At 41.5% G+C, this 13,269-nt stretch overlaps 2 protein-coding genes across 2 annotated transcripts in view; one reads left to right on the forward strand and one right to left on the reverse strand.

Annotated features, from left to right (window-relative positions):
• The window catches only part of kcnj3a (potassium inwardly rectifying channel subfamily J member 3a), a 31,523-nt gene that overhangs the window by 17,051 nt on the left and 1,203 nt on the right, over window positions 1–13,269 (forward strand). The window lies entirely within an intron of this gene.
• LOC133022221 (uncharacterized) lies at window positions 1,543–5,142 on the reverse strand. Its single transcript, XM_061089257.1, has 4 exons — window positions 4,713–5,142; window positions 3,270–3,505; window positions 2,982–3,166; window positions 1,543–2,805 (listed from the first exon to the last, which is right to left on the reverse strand). The coding sequence occupies exons 1-4, from the start codon at window positions 4,966–4,968 to the stop codon at window positions 2,028–2,030; spliced, it is 1,455 nt and encodes a 484-aa protein (XP_060945240.1). The 5' UTR covers window positions 4,969–5,142; the 3' UTR covers window positions 1,543–2,027.

Below are 13,269 nucleotides of genomic sequence, written 5' to 3' on the forward strand. Positions count from 1 at the left end.
CCTTTCATAGTGTACAACTATTGACATGTAATTTATATAGGATAGGTGTCCTTGTAGGCAGAGTTTGGATTGTAGACTCCTGCACATTTTAATTATCCTTGTCTTTATGTGCCACTCACTATCTTTCATTCTGTCTTTTCTTTCTTTTTGTCTTTCTTTCTGTCGATTTGTCTTTTCTTTTTAGATACAGGATGCAACAACAGTCAGAGAGGCAAACAATGCAATAACAGAGGCAGCAGATAGTCTCAGTATTATAGGTGCCTTGAGACATGTGTCCAGCCTGGAAGAGAAGGACTCCCTTGTCCAGTCAGCTGCTGACTTCTTTGTCAACGGCAGATTGGCGACTGCCCTGGACCAGTAAGTAATTGCCTCACCTGTCTTGTCTGTCCGAGAAATTAAACTCACTAGCCCAGGACAACTCACACTGTCACATGTTTTCATAGGTTTGCTGATGGGTTAAAAACCCTTGGATTACTCAAAGAGATGAGGGAGAATCCGGCCGTGTTCTTCAACTTCTTTGTCAATGAGGAAATTCCCCTTCAGGCGAAGGACCTGTGCAAGTTATTTGTTCCAGACTTCTCAGCGCAGGGCAGCAACCGGAGAAACCGAGAAAATATGACAATCTGCTTCTGGCGTGACTGGTTGATTGACATAGAAGGTATACTAATTATTCTACCAGTAACAATATTGTATGTGAAAACATTTGATTTATTTTAAATTAACTTTTCTCCAATTCTATCAAGGTGTGAAAGGCATCACTTAATCACCGTTTCACACCACTTTCTTGTGTTACAGAAGGAGAATGCAGTCCAGTCACCCTTGAGAGGGTTTTGGAATTTTCGTCTGGAGCCTCTGTAGTCCCTCCACTGGGATTTCCACACCCTCCTCAAATACAGTTCATTCATGAAGAGAACCGAATCTTCCCTGAAGCAAACACGTGTATTGTTACACTACGCCTGCCGCTGCACTCTTCTTATGAATGGTTTAAAAAACATATGATGGAGGGAATTTTGCAAGCGCCGACCTTTGGTCTTGCATAATGTTACCGTGTTTGTTTTTAAAATTGTTCAGTGCAGGTTGTTAGAGGGCATGCCTCTATTGTTCCCAATTGTTTTCTACATTCTAGTTTTACAAGTGCTCTTTAACTTGGCACTTGTTGTTCTAATCACAACCCCATCACCAGATTTGTGCCCACCCTCTGCCACTCTGCCAATGCTGGGCCCACGACACAGGCCACAATGCCTGTTAGTTGGGCATCAACCACAGCTGCCATCAAGTGCCAAGTGCACTTGCACCTTCACTTTTAATGATGTGGTACTCTGTTAATGTTATGTCCAATTTCATGCACTTTTAAATATTTTCTATGTCCAAATCTTACAAGTGCTCCTTGCCTCTGTGGCACTTGTTGTTCTCTTTACTGTGGTCATCCCCACTTGCTGCACTCTCAATAAAGTGGTCAGTGCTACAATGATGCATTGTTGAGTGTATTTATATGCAGGGCCTATAATTTAACAAATCCTTTAAATCAGCATCCCAATAGCAGAAGGCCTAATAGACATAAGAATAAATGGCTTCTAGGCAGAATGGAAACATTCTCACACAAACATGGACTTTTGATCAATACTCGGACTAACAAGACTTTATCACTTTAGATCAAGCGTTTGCAATAATACACATTTGTTCCGTTTGTTTTGAAGACGTATGACCATGCATGATGCCAGCCTCTTGGGCACCTGTGGGCAGGACATGCAAATTAGTTAGACATCAAATGTATATTTATTTATTGTACAATGTTGACCAAGCACAATGGGAGCAGTAACGCAACTATACAGCCCATCCCCCTACACAGAGTAGCCTAAACAGAGTCAGGCAGGGCGTGTCGGCGCTTGTCAACCAACAATAGGCCTACAATATGACATATGACAACACTTGTTGCTACTTCCAATGTCTTGACTGGCACACCCGGCATTAGCTACATCCTGGATAATGTATGCAACCAATAAAATGTCTCTGGGCTTGGAATTGGACTATACCTGATCAGTTTGCAAAATACTGACAATTGCAGTACAGCAAGCCTGATATTTAATCTTCAGATCAGAAAAGTGTTGGATTGCATTGTGCACAGATGTCTGTTGTTGCCGAGTGAGGATGAGTTGAGGTGGCTCTACCCTTACAGCTGGGAACTCTTCCTCGTCAAGTGTAGGCAGTGTTTGAATTCCGTACTGCGCTAGGATGGCCTCAATGTTTTGGTCGCTGTAGGGATTTTCCCCAAACACATTGTTGACAGCTGTGCTGTCTGTGGCAATATTTCTGAGCATGCCCTCTGTCCAGAGTTGAGTTGGTGTGCGATTATTTTCTGTTCTCAACGGATGGAGGTTCCAGGCCTGTCTAAACTGCTCCAGTCTTTTCTGGATCTCCGGAAGATAAACAATATGCAGTGATAGTCTGTGGACATCATTATCTGGGTTTAGAACCTCTGAATCCTCTAAGGAGTAGAACATATGGTAAAAGTGCTGCAACACATGCAAAAATACATCACGCCAAAGGCGTTCAATTCTCTGATTGTGAACTGATCGTCCGGTTATGAAACCTCTGTGTTCAAGTCCTTGAACTAGATGCATGAATAAAGCCACAAGGATGTTTTCACCACCATGGTCAGATCTAACTCTTGATGGTAGGGCGTAGAGGCAGGTTGCTTTCAAAAACTGAGAAAGCACTGTTGTGGAACGATTGTCTGTGCTGCAGCTGAGGTAAGTAATCAGACGGGAGTATCCATCAATTGCACCATGAGTGACAAAGCCCCATCTAGAAAGGTTGAAAAACAAATAAAATGATTACTTGAAATTATAATACTATTGACAGTAGTCTTGAAACAATATAGCTGTGAACTCCAGTTTTTCACTTGCTGAAGTTCTCTTCAAAATATAAAAGAATATATTGACAAGTCTGGTAGTAAGTATGACAAGTCTGGTAATAATAACCTTATCAGACGCATGTTCCCATCAATGTGCCACAAACTGTTGGGGTAAGGTACATGATAAACACGTCTTGCAACTGTCCGGCTCCATCTCCTTGCAGCAGCAGTTGGATTCACCCGTGTCAACATCTCACGCACTCTGGACTGTGTAACAAAGACACCCCGTGTGCGCAACAGGGCTCGAATAATCTGAAACACATTTAAGAAAAGATCTACATTTTCTTGATATTCAAAAAACAATGGCACACAAATGTGAATTAAATACAGGCTAAAAATAAAGACCACCAATTACCTCATTTCCAGAATTAGGATATTGGCCCTGAAGTTGCCTCACATGTTGTTCTAGTCCACCATCATCTATTGCAGGCCGCATACTTCTGACAGGTATACCCATCAACTTTGACTTCTTGTACAGAAATGATGAGGAACACCCAAGTATTTCAGCAGTTTTTGCAATTGTATTGCCTTGCGCCAGCAGAAATTCTATCTGTTCTCTGGTAACATCAATAGCTGGTCGGCCTGTTCTCCCTACAAAAAGAAAAAGTCAACAAGGTTTAAGTGTTGAGGCAGCATTGGACTGTTTATTAATTATAATTTAAAGTAGGCCAATATATCAGCATACCAATTCTCAAACATGCATTGAAATTGCATATTGTTAATGAATAGGCCAATAGGCTACCCTGGGTGTGGAGAGGCTTGAGGATTTGCAAAAATACTGTATTTATTGCTGTGACCAGTCAGTGGACATAACAGTAAGACCAATACATTTAATGATTGCTGAAATAAGCACATGGATCAGTGTGCGAAATACCCATCAATATTCGGGGGGTCCCCATCTCCCCCGATTGTTGCGCCATATCGATCTAAATTTTCTCATGCAGTAGGCCTATTACATTACAATATTTCATGGATGCAAGCCAAGATAATCAGTCTAATAGGCTACATGACAAACACATGCACACACTTAACAATTTTGCAAACTGAAATAAACATTTGACAAAACTTCCTTTTACAACGGTGAAAAATCATTAAAAACACTGAACGGGAGCAAGTGTGCGGACTTTCCACTCTTTTTCATTTTGATAGTTATTTTTGTCCAGTAGCAATTGTTTTTTATTTCTTTAGTGTGACTTCTCAACATTACGTCTTCTGTTTGGCGCACATGGCTAATTTGCATACGCGCACAGGACTGGCTGGCTGCTTGGCAAAAAATAGAACATATTTGTGAATAAATGTTTAAAATTCTGAATACTGGACATGGTGAGCTTAAACACATTGAAATTACCATTAGTGACAATAATATACATATATATATATATATATATACGAAATTTGAGACCCCTCTCAAATTTTGCTTTTGAGGCTTTCAGGGGGTCTCATGGGATAGGGGATAGTCGGGGGGTGCCCAGCCCCCCCGACCCCCCCGTATTTCGCACACTCCATGTGGTAGGCTATGCCACTCGTTTTTTTGTTTGTTTATTTTTTATTGACCAATGTACAAAATCCATAACCACTCGGTTATCGGGTCACCCATGCAGGAGCGATAGAGCAAACTCCATGACTCTGACCCATGCAACTTGTTTTTGTATTTTCACAAACAATCAGACGTGGTCTGAACCGTGCACCTGCATGTCCGTAGGAAACACTATCGCCACTATGTCGCCACAACTATTTTACGTAGCGAACTAATGCATATTATAGCCTAATATATGAATGCAGTGATAAACGGACACACCTGAACGAATGCGCCCGACAGAGAAACTTCGGTCTTCCCCAGCCTGGAAATGTGTGCCTACTAGATTTTTCAGTTCAGCCAAACTGCTTTTGAGTTCGTTGTTGGTCTCTGGTGATAGCAAATCTTCAATTCTTCCGAGATTTCTTTCACAGCTTTCAATCGAACGACGTTCTCTCTCTCCACAAATCCCCTGTGTGAGGGCTCGTTCAATTTCATGGCATTTTCTGGTGATTTTTTCGATTACAGCCAACGCCATGACTGCTCCTTTCTTATTCCCACTTCTTCTTTGATTATGGCGGCAATTGGAAATTACGTATTTCTGGATATCTAAAACGTCATGCCCAATAATTCGCACTCAAATGACGTTTGAGATATCTTTAACTTTAATTCTGCCTAGTCAAAACTGAATTACAGATATCTGCAATTGTCATTTAAGATGTGTGACGAGTTGAATGTCGTTTTCTGTGACGTCATTGCAGATATCTGTAATTCAGTTTCGCCTAGTCAAAACTGAATTACAGATATCTTTATCTGTCGTTTCGACTAGTCACAATTACATTACAGATATCTTGAATGAAAATTCCAACTATTCAAAATGTAATTACGACTAGTCAGAAAGAAGTTGTTGATATCTACAATGTTAATTCCGGATAGTCAAACGTAGTTGATAAATGACAATTCGGCTTGCCATACAATCGTGCCGTCTGAGCGAGGAGCCGTGCGGACATGTTGTTCTTGAAGCTTGTCTTCGAGCCGGACCCTCCTCCTGGGATGTCTCTTTCTATTTTTGTCACTCAGACATGCTTGAGTTTACTGGGATAATCTGCTCTCTAACTCGAGTGACAAACTCAGGGAAAAACAAAGCAAAGGAGTCTCGATCTGAACAGCGAGTCTCTCCTTGTTAAGATCTCTTAAGGCTCAGAAATCGCACATTTTGCCCCCCCCCCCCTATTGTCCAGCTGTAACTTATAAACCAAGCAACCTCACTATCTGAAATCAACATGAAATTAAATGGCTTTCACTCATTGTCTAAAAATGGTTTTCTGATCATTTCTGCACTTAATACTTATAGCCTCAGGTGGTGTGAGCATATCCCCAGTGTGATTTTCCCTATTCGACCATTAGTGATGGTCTAGCCTAAAGGAAATCCATCGATTGCTGTTTTGCTCACCTGGTTCCCTTAACAGCAATAATCAGCACTGCCTTCACTTGGTTATGTGCACTCTCCTGACTGTGTTAATGGCCCGCAGCCATATGTTCTCGCAGCCGGCCCGACACCCCACCTTGAGGGGAGATGTTTGGCAGCCCCCTGCTCTGATTCCCTTCCCTTCCTTCCCTCTCCAGCAGCCTCCACACACTCAGGCAATCTCCTCCGTATCCAGGCGCTCCCCTCCCCCACCCAGTGCACTTCCCCTGCCTGCTCCCCTCCACCGGCTTCCCACTTGTTCTCATCACTCAGTCAGTGCTGTGCGGCTGGATTAAAACCTCAGAGCTGCAAACATCCAGAAGCCACCTTCACTAATGGATCACACACCAAAACGTTATTTAACCGAGGGGACTCATTTCAATCTTGGAGAAGTCAAACTGTGAAAAACAGGTCACTGGCTGCTTCTGAATTCCTTCTCTACATTTATACCACTTGATGGTGGTCACCATAGAAACGAAATAATGAACCAGGACTCATGGCCACAATAACAGTGTCTGTATCCAAATGGGATTTAAAAAAACCTATTATAGGTACAAATTCCTCTATCCTTCGTAAAAAATGTTTGAAAAGAAAAATAAGTCAGTTCTGAAAAGCCAAACTACTCAGAAATATATTACTGGGACTTGAGAATTGAACTTTCCTCTCTTCAGGAAGACACAAAGACTGAATATAAAGATGTACGACATGACAGCTCCCTAAAAGTGAAGCCAAACCTTCTCTATCGATCCTTTGTGGCTGGCTGGCTGCGGTACATGTCACAACCCCTGCCTCCACCGTGTTAGTGGATGGGGACATAGACTAAAATGTCACTTGTAGATGTAACTAAAATTTAGTGAAAAGTGGTTTCTCTTATTTTAGAACACATCAGTATGGGGGATCACGTCCTTGCAAGACCAACCTGGAGAGTTTTTTCAACACGCCTGCTGGGCCATTGACACTGTAGGACCCCCACCCTTTATATGGGATGTAAGATACACTGCACAGTCTCATCACAAAACCTGGTTTGAAGGATAAGCAAAGTGTCCATCTGCTGCTTAGCTAGCTCCGAGCCCAGGATGTCGCTACAAGGCTAGTTCCTGTAATGCGCTTGTTAAGCTCGACAAGTAGCTGCATCACACTGCATCCTTTTTGCCAGCCAGTGGAAAGTTTTGCCTGGCCAACCAACCCATCCCCTGATAGTTTGAGGAAGTGGCGATGACGTCCATCTTTATTTACAGTCGATGGTTTAGATACAAAGCTCAGCATCTCCCTATTCTCTGCCTCTTATCTTTCCATGAGTTACCTTATTCAGCACAGGAGCTGCACATGTTCTAACAAAGATCCCTGGAATTCAAATGAAAAACAGATAATTGTTAAATTAATTGTTTTTCCTCACAATCCAGCGGTGCACAGCCTTGGCAACAGCGATCATCCAACAATGGGATATGAGTATTGGACGTTGTTGTGTGGTGGCGCTCCGCGTCTGCAGCGTCCAGATTCTAATGCTTGTTTTCGCTCTAATTTTTGCTCACACATAACACTGGAGCTGCTTCCACATCCGTGATAGACTGTCAGGGGACTTTGCTGCCAGCACTGCACTGTTGAGTGAGTTGTGTGTGTGTATGTTTGTGTGTGTGTGACTCTTTGAGTGACTGCATGAAAAGGAAAGCCAGAGAGGGAGAGACAGAGGGATGGGAAGGTTATTTGAGATTTTGTCATTAAATGTGAGGTTGAGAGGAACTCTTCTAACACCCACCTGACTTTTTTTCAGCGCCTTGCATTGTGCGAGAAGTCACAAGAACCTTCAGTTTCACATGGCTGTCAATTTCCAGTGTCATCTGCCTGGCGCCTGTGGGTTTGTCGGATCATGAAAAAAAGCAGTGATGTGTTTGATTTTAAAATCTCGAATAAGCCTCTGCCTGGATGATTTGACCGAGGGGCAATAAATAGATCTGTGCTCTCGGGTCGGCCCCTTGACTTTCCTCTGTCCTCGTTGTGTCAAGTGCAGCTCTGTGGCTGAGGACACAACCGAGCCACGCAGGGGCCCAAACGGATATGATCCTCCGGCTTCCACAACCTGGATAAGCTTCTTTCAGATGACTGGGACTGTGAATACCACTTAGCTTATTTTCGTGTGTTTTTTTTCAGCTGCTATCAAGAAACACTGGCAGCCTGCCTCGGAGTTTACAGTGCTTTTCTATTCCAGCCACCAAAGAACCCATTTTATCTTGGCTGTCACCCTGCTGACTGCGGCTGCTTCACTTTGTGAGACCATAGGAGCAGCTAGCTCTCTGTCACAGGGGAAAAGTGCATTTACTTAAGAGTTCCAAGCTGAGATGGCTTTTGGGCATCTAAATCTCAAAGTTTATTCTTGACACACAACTTCCTGCCTTCTTCCCAGTCCCTAATGGAACCGGTGAAACACTGTTCAGCGCAGGGAGAGCACCTGTTATATAGCCACTTAGTTGGGATTATTTTTAGTGGTGTGGTTTTTGCTTTGATGGCTGAAAAAACCTCAACACAAATCCACAGACCCCTGACATTTATTTTTCCCCTCTGGTTTTCTATGCTCATCCTCCTCCTCTGAAATTCACCTTTAATGAAATGCATTTTCACATCCCCTCGGAATGTGTGGATTCAGCAGAGGATTACTCTAATGCCGTTCCTGTTGTCACATGTTATAGATATTACGAGCCGTTAACCGCTCGGCGAACTTCAGCAATGAAGGACTTCAGGATTTCACCCTTTTGTGCGATTAAGATATAAATTAGCTAGTCAGGAAATATATATCCCTTAGCTTATAAACTGTCGACATAGTTATATACAAATTAGATGTAAATGGCACGAAACAGCTCTTACAAAGTTGATTTTTTTTTGTGTCTTAATTTTCAGATGATGTGTTTTAGGGCGCCACGGTGGTACAGTGTTTAGCCTCAAGGTCTTTGCCTCACAGAAAGAAGGTTCCCTGTTCAAATCCCTGCTTGGAGTTTGCATGTTCTCTCGGTCTGTGTGTGATTCTACAGTACTTCACACAACTTCTACTTCCTGCCACTGTCCAAACACATGTAGATTGGGGTAAGGGTAACTGGAGACTTTAAATTGTCCATAGGTTTAATCTTGTCTTGGATGATGGATAAACGATGGATAGTGATGCATTTAAGTCCCCGTTAAATTTAGTTTTGTTGATGTACCGGCTCTTTAGTCTTTGAGTGGCAACAAGCCTTTAATTATCATTATTAAAGCAAATGTTGCACAAGGCAAAGGAGGCAAAATCTCTGCACATTGACAATAGCTCTGGTGTTGTACACTAATTGTTGGTTCCAAACCCCGGCTCCTGCAGTCTGCATGCTTTTAAATTGTCCTTGGGCAAGACACTGAACCCTTAAATGCCTCTGATGCCAGAATTCAGTCAGATGAAAAAAGGCGCTATAGCAACACAGTGCACCTTATACGGTTGATTTGATGAACATTGCAAAGAGGCACCTAGATAAATCACTAGCAGACATAAATTCAGAAAACTCATTCTAAGATGTGTTTCTGGCTCCATGGCTAAACCCTAACCTTGAGCTGGGGCAGACGTTTACCCATAAATGATGTGTGCTAATCGATAAGTAACACAAAGCAGTTCATTTACCTGCCCACGACACACATGTGGTCCTGCCAAATCAACCAGAACGCTGTTGATTCCTCCAACATTGATTCTCTTACAGCAGTGTAGCTAAATCTGTCACTGTACGGCACTTTATTGTTGAACGGCCGCTCTGCTATGGATTTGAAATGGATCAGTATTGGCTCAGACTGAGTCACAGAGGGGAGAAGATAACCATTCACTGAAATTAGAAGTGTAATGGATCCACAGAGTTACACATTTCTCTCCTAATGAGCTGAATGAAGAATTGCCTCTCCACCAATCGTTGTGATGTTTCTCTCTCATGGTTTCTTCTGCTTCCTTCTCTCCACTCGTTCTTCTACAGGGGTTTGACAGTATTATTAATTATGTTCATTTTGTTTACATTGTCTATTTCCTTTTGTTAATGAGTTAAAGAATGAATAAATCTTTTCATGGGTTAATTCGCTTTTATTATTTTTCCTCATTGAGGCTTCTGAGGCTTCAGAAGATGGGACCTTATGCTACTGGAAAAGTTTCTCGATCACAAAAAAGCAAAGCACATTGTTAAATGTTTACATTTTCCATATCTCATGTGATGTGTTTCCTGCTATAGTGGAAGGTTTTATATATATATATATATATATATATATATATATATATATATATATATATATATATATATATATAGCTCCGTAGTATGACATCTTCATGGTCAAGTTGGCGATCTAAACTATGTGTCGTTACAAAGTTTCTGGTACAGCTCTGCAACGTTTGTGTCAAACGGGCAAAAATACCAGAAAAGTATTTATTTTCATGGTATTCTTGAACTCTAAGAAATTATCTTTTATATAAAGATAAAGTCAGGTGGACCTATGGAACCCAGAATATAGTCAAAAAAACAGTCCTAACTTAATCTGACTCTGTGACTGAGCTTGTCTTGTTTCACTCTGTGATATATGTGAACTGTTGTTACAGACACCTCTTACAGCCTCTTACACCCCTCCTCAGAGGTGTTTCTGTCACAGCTGGGATGTCGCACAGTTGCATGTTCCCAGCAGAGAGGACTGTGTCGGTGTATGTGCTTTGACACGACACAACACGTGTGCTATAGACACCGCAGACAAATCACAGCAATATGCAGTGAGAGTGACGGATGACAGAGGAAGAGGCAGCTGCTCTGTGCTTTATTAACGATGACATTTCTAATAAGGGCCTGGCCTTCACTGATGAGAAGCCACTAAAGTATGATTTAGCCGCTGCACCAAAACAAAGGCTCTTTCAGAGGAGGTTTTGTGTGGATGGGTGATTTGACCCTGAATGAAAAATCCTTTCACAGCAGTTTGGATTATGCTTTTTTCCCTCATTTTTTTCTGCTTCTGTGATATAAGAAAGAGACTTTTGTTTTGTGTTGTCTCTGTGACTTTTTGCTCAAACTCAGCAGTGAAAGGTTTATGGCTGTTGCATGCGCACATTCCTACAGTTTTGTTTCCATAGAAACAGAGTCCTCGGCAGGCGTTTATTTTAGAGTTACATAAGGATTTACCAGAATGAAATACACGCGGATATGAGTATTCTCATTTGACTGGATTTCTATTTTAAGTATTAATACACGGCTACTGCAGAACATATCAAATACGGGTTTTATTTTTCATGCTGGTGCTATATTTGGATGTTCGATTGTACGAGTCGTTGCCGAACATATTCCTCTGCATGTGTCAGATTCCTTCTCAAAATGAACTGTTGTTTGACACACTTCATTAGCATTGCCGAGTGTGTTATACCGTGTGCCATATGAACGTGGGTGTTGCATAACAGCTGGTGTTTAGAAACACAATTAGATTTATATGAGGCAGCCCAGGTTTATAATTATTGAACTGCTCAGGCATCAACCTTTGAATAATGTTCAGAAATTAACTGGATATTAATGGCCACGATTAAGTCTAGTGCCGTTGTTAGGTTTTGAAGAAAGCTACAGTTTATTAGATCATCTACATCAGAGAGTGGTCTTTTTTTTGGGGAAAGAATGAGGAGGGATTCACCCCCCGGGCCTGCAGGATTCACAGGACAGAGGTCTTACAGTAACTCCCACACCATCTGCACGAACAGTAGAGCACTATTATTAGCTGATAGATGAAGCTGTTTAGCTCTTCCCTGCAGCAACGTCACCTGAGGCTTCACTTCACTTGTTTAAACGTGTTTTCTCATCATGCATCGTGCTATCGATGTTTTAGTCCTGTATATATATATCCGGTGTGGATGTCCGATAGCTGTTAGAAAACAAAAAAAACAGAGCGTTTCATACATCACAGCTCTCAGAAGCCTGTTGAGGATCACATGGCGACAGTGTTTTGCCCAAAGGCGGCTGACACGCTCACAATAACATACGATTTCCATTGACACTTAACTCTCGATCGCTTTGGCCCTAAAGTTCTCATTAGTTTATCCCGCTTTATCCACCGCTGCACACTTCCATGTGCCCACAGGCTCCGGGACTCTGACTCGATAGTGCAGAAATAATACTTTGAATACCCCAAACGCACTTGATGTTCAGTCTCTCGCACATCTGCGCTTGTGTACAGCGCCGTAATCAGTGGATTATTTTTATGACCTTGGGAATCGGGGTAAAAACCACAGATGCCCCTGTAGTTTTCCACGATCCTCGCCATCAGCGGCGGCGTCTAGTTGTGAGCGAGCACTTTGGACCCAACTGTCACTGCCAGAACAATATTAAGCTGGTAATTAAAACACGTGATAATAACCAACTGCAGTCGCTGATTTCCTAATGGATTTTAACAAGCCTGAACATGAGCACCCCCAGCCATTCCTCTCTGCTAAAAGAATGGCTGTTTGGACTGATATAACCAATTTACTTGGGGGGTGGGGGCGTTCTAGAATGTAGAAGTAATTATAGATTTTCTATGCTCACTTTCTGTATGAAATTAAAGGTTTTATTTCCAGCAGAATGTTAAATATGCTAAGATGGATAGGGCTTTGCTGTAGGCAGTGCCGTGTGATATAATGCACAGCCAGATATGATGGTGCTGAGTAATCATTTATGCGCTTCCAATAACTTTGGATGTAAAAAAAAAAGGTTTATCATTAATGCAAACTTCATGATTCTTCTAATTACATTCATTTGTTTCTGAGGATACGAGGGGGAGGTTTTAAGCAGGGGTTTAATTCAGTCCCCTGTGAAGGATAATTTATTTAAAGGGTATCATAATCTACTATCTGATGCAAGATTTGCAGAGCACATGAACAAACCCTGAACATGCTAAAAGGATTTTTTCTTTTAAATTGCAAATCTTCAAATGACAGAATTTAGGGCTTTTAAGCAAATTTCCAAATTCATTTTGGATTTTGTCAAGACAAACAATGGTAGCTGAAGCTTGTACTTTATGTAACCGTATTATTTTTATTGGGTAAGAAATCGCCTCAGATAGAAATAAATATTGGAGTAATTTAGACTTTAGGCTTTTGCCTGCAGAAGTTTCTTGTCTGGGCTCGTCTCTCCGGAGGTTGATTATCTTAATCCTTTATCTTTTGTAGCTACTAGTCAAGATTAAACTGTGGAGTGAGCTGTTAAGTAGTATAAGAGCTGATTTACATTTTTCCCTAAAAAAATACATTAAATTCTATAGGTTGTTTTCTATATTATTTATGTGTCACCTTTAACCTATTTTTTAATAAAAAAAGAATCTTCACCAGCTTAAGTTAAGACAAATCAAATGAATTTATTTATTTTCTCAAATTAAAGGGAT

The sequence above is a fragment of the Limanda limanda genome, chromosome 16 (genome assembly GCF_963576545.1).
Source record: "Limanda limanda chromosome 16, fLimLim1.1, whole genome shotgun sequence".
Lineage (NCBI taxonomy): Eukaryota > Metazoa > Chordata > Actinopteri > Pleuronectiformes > Pleuronectidae > Limanda > Limanda limanda.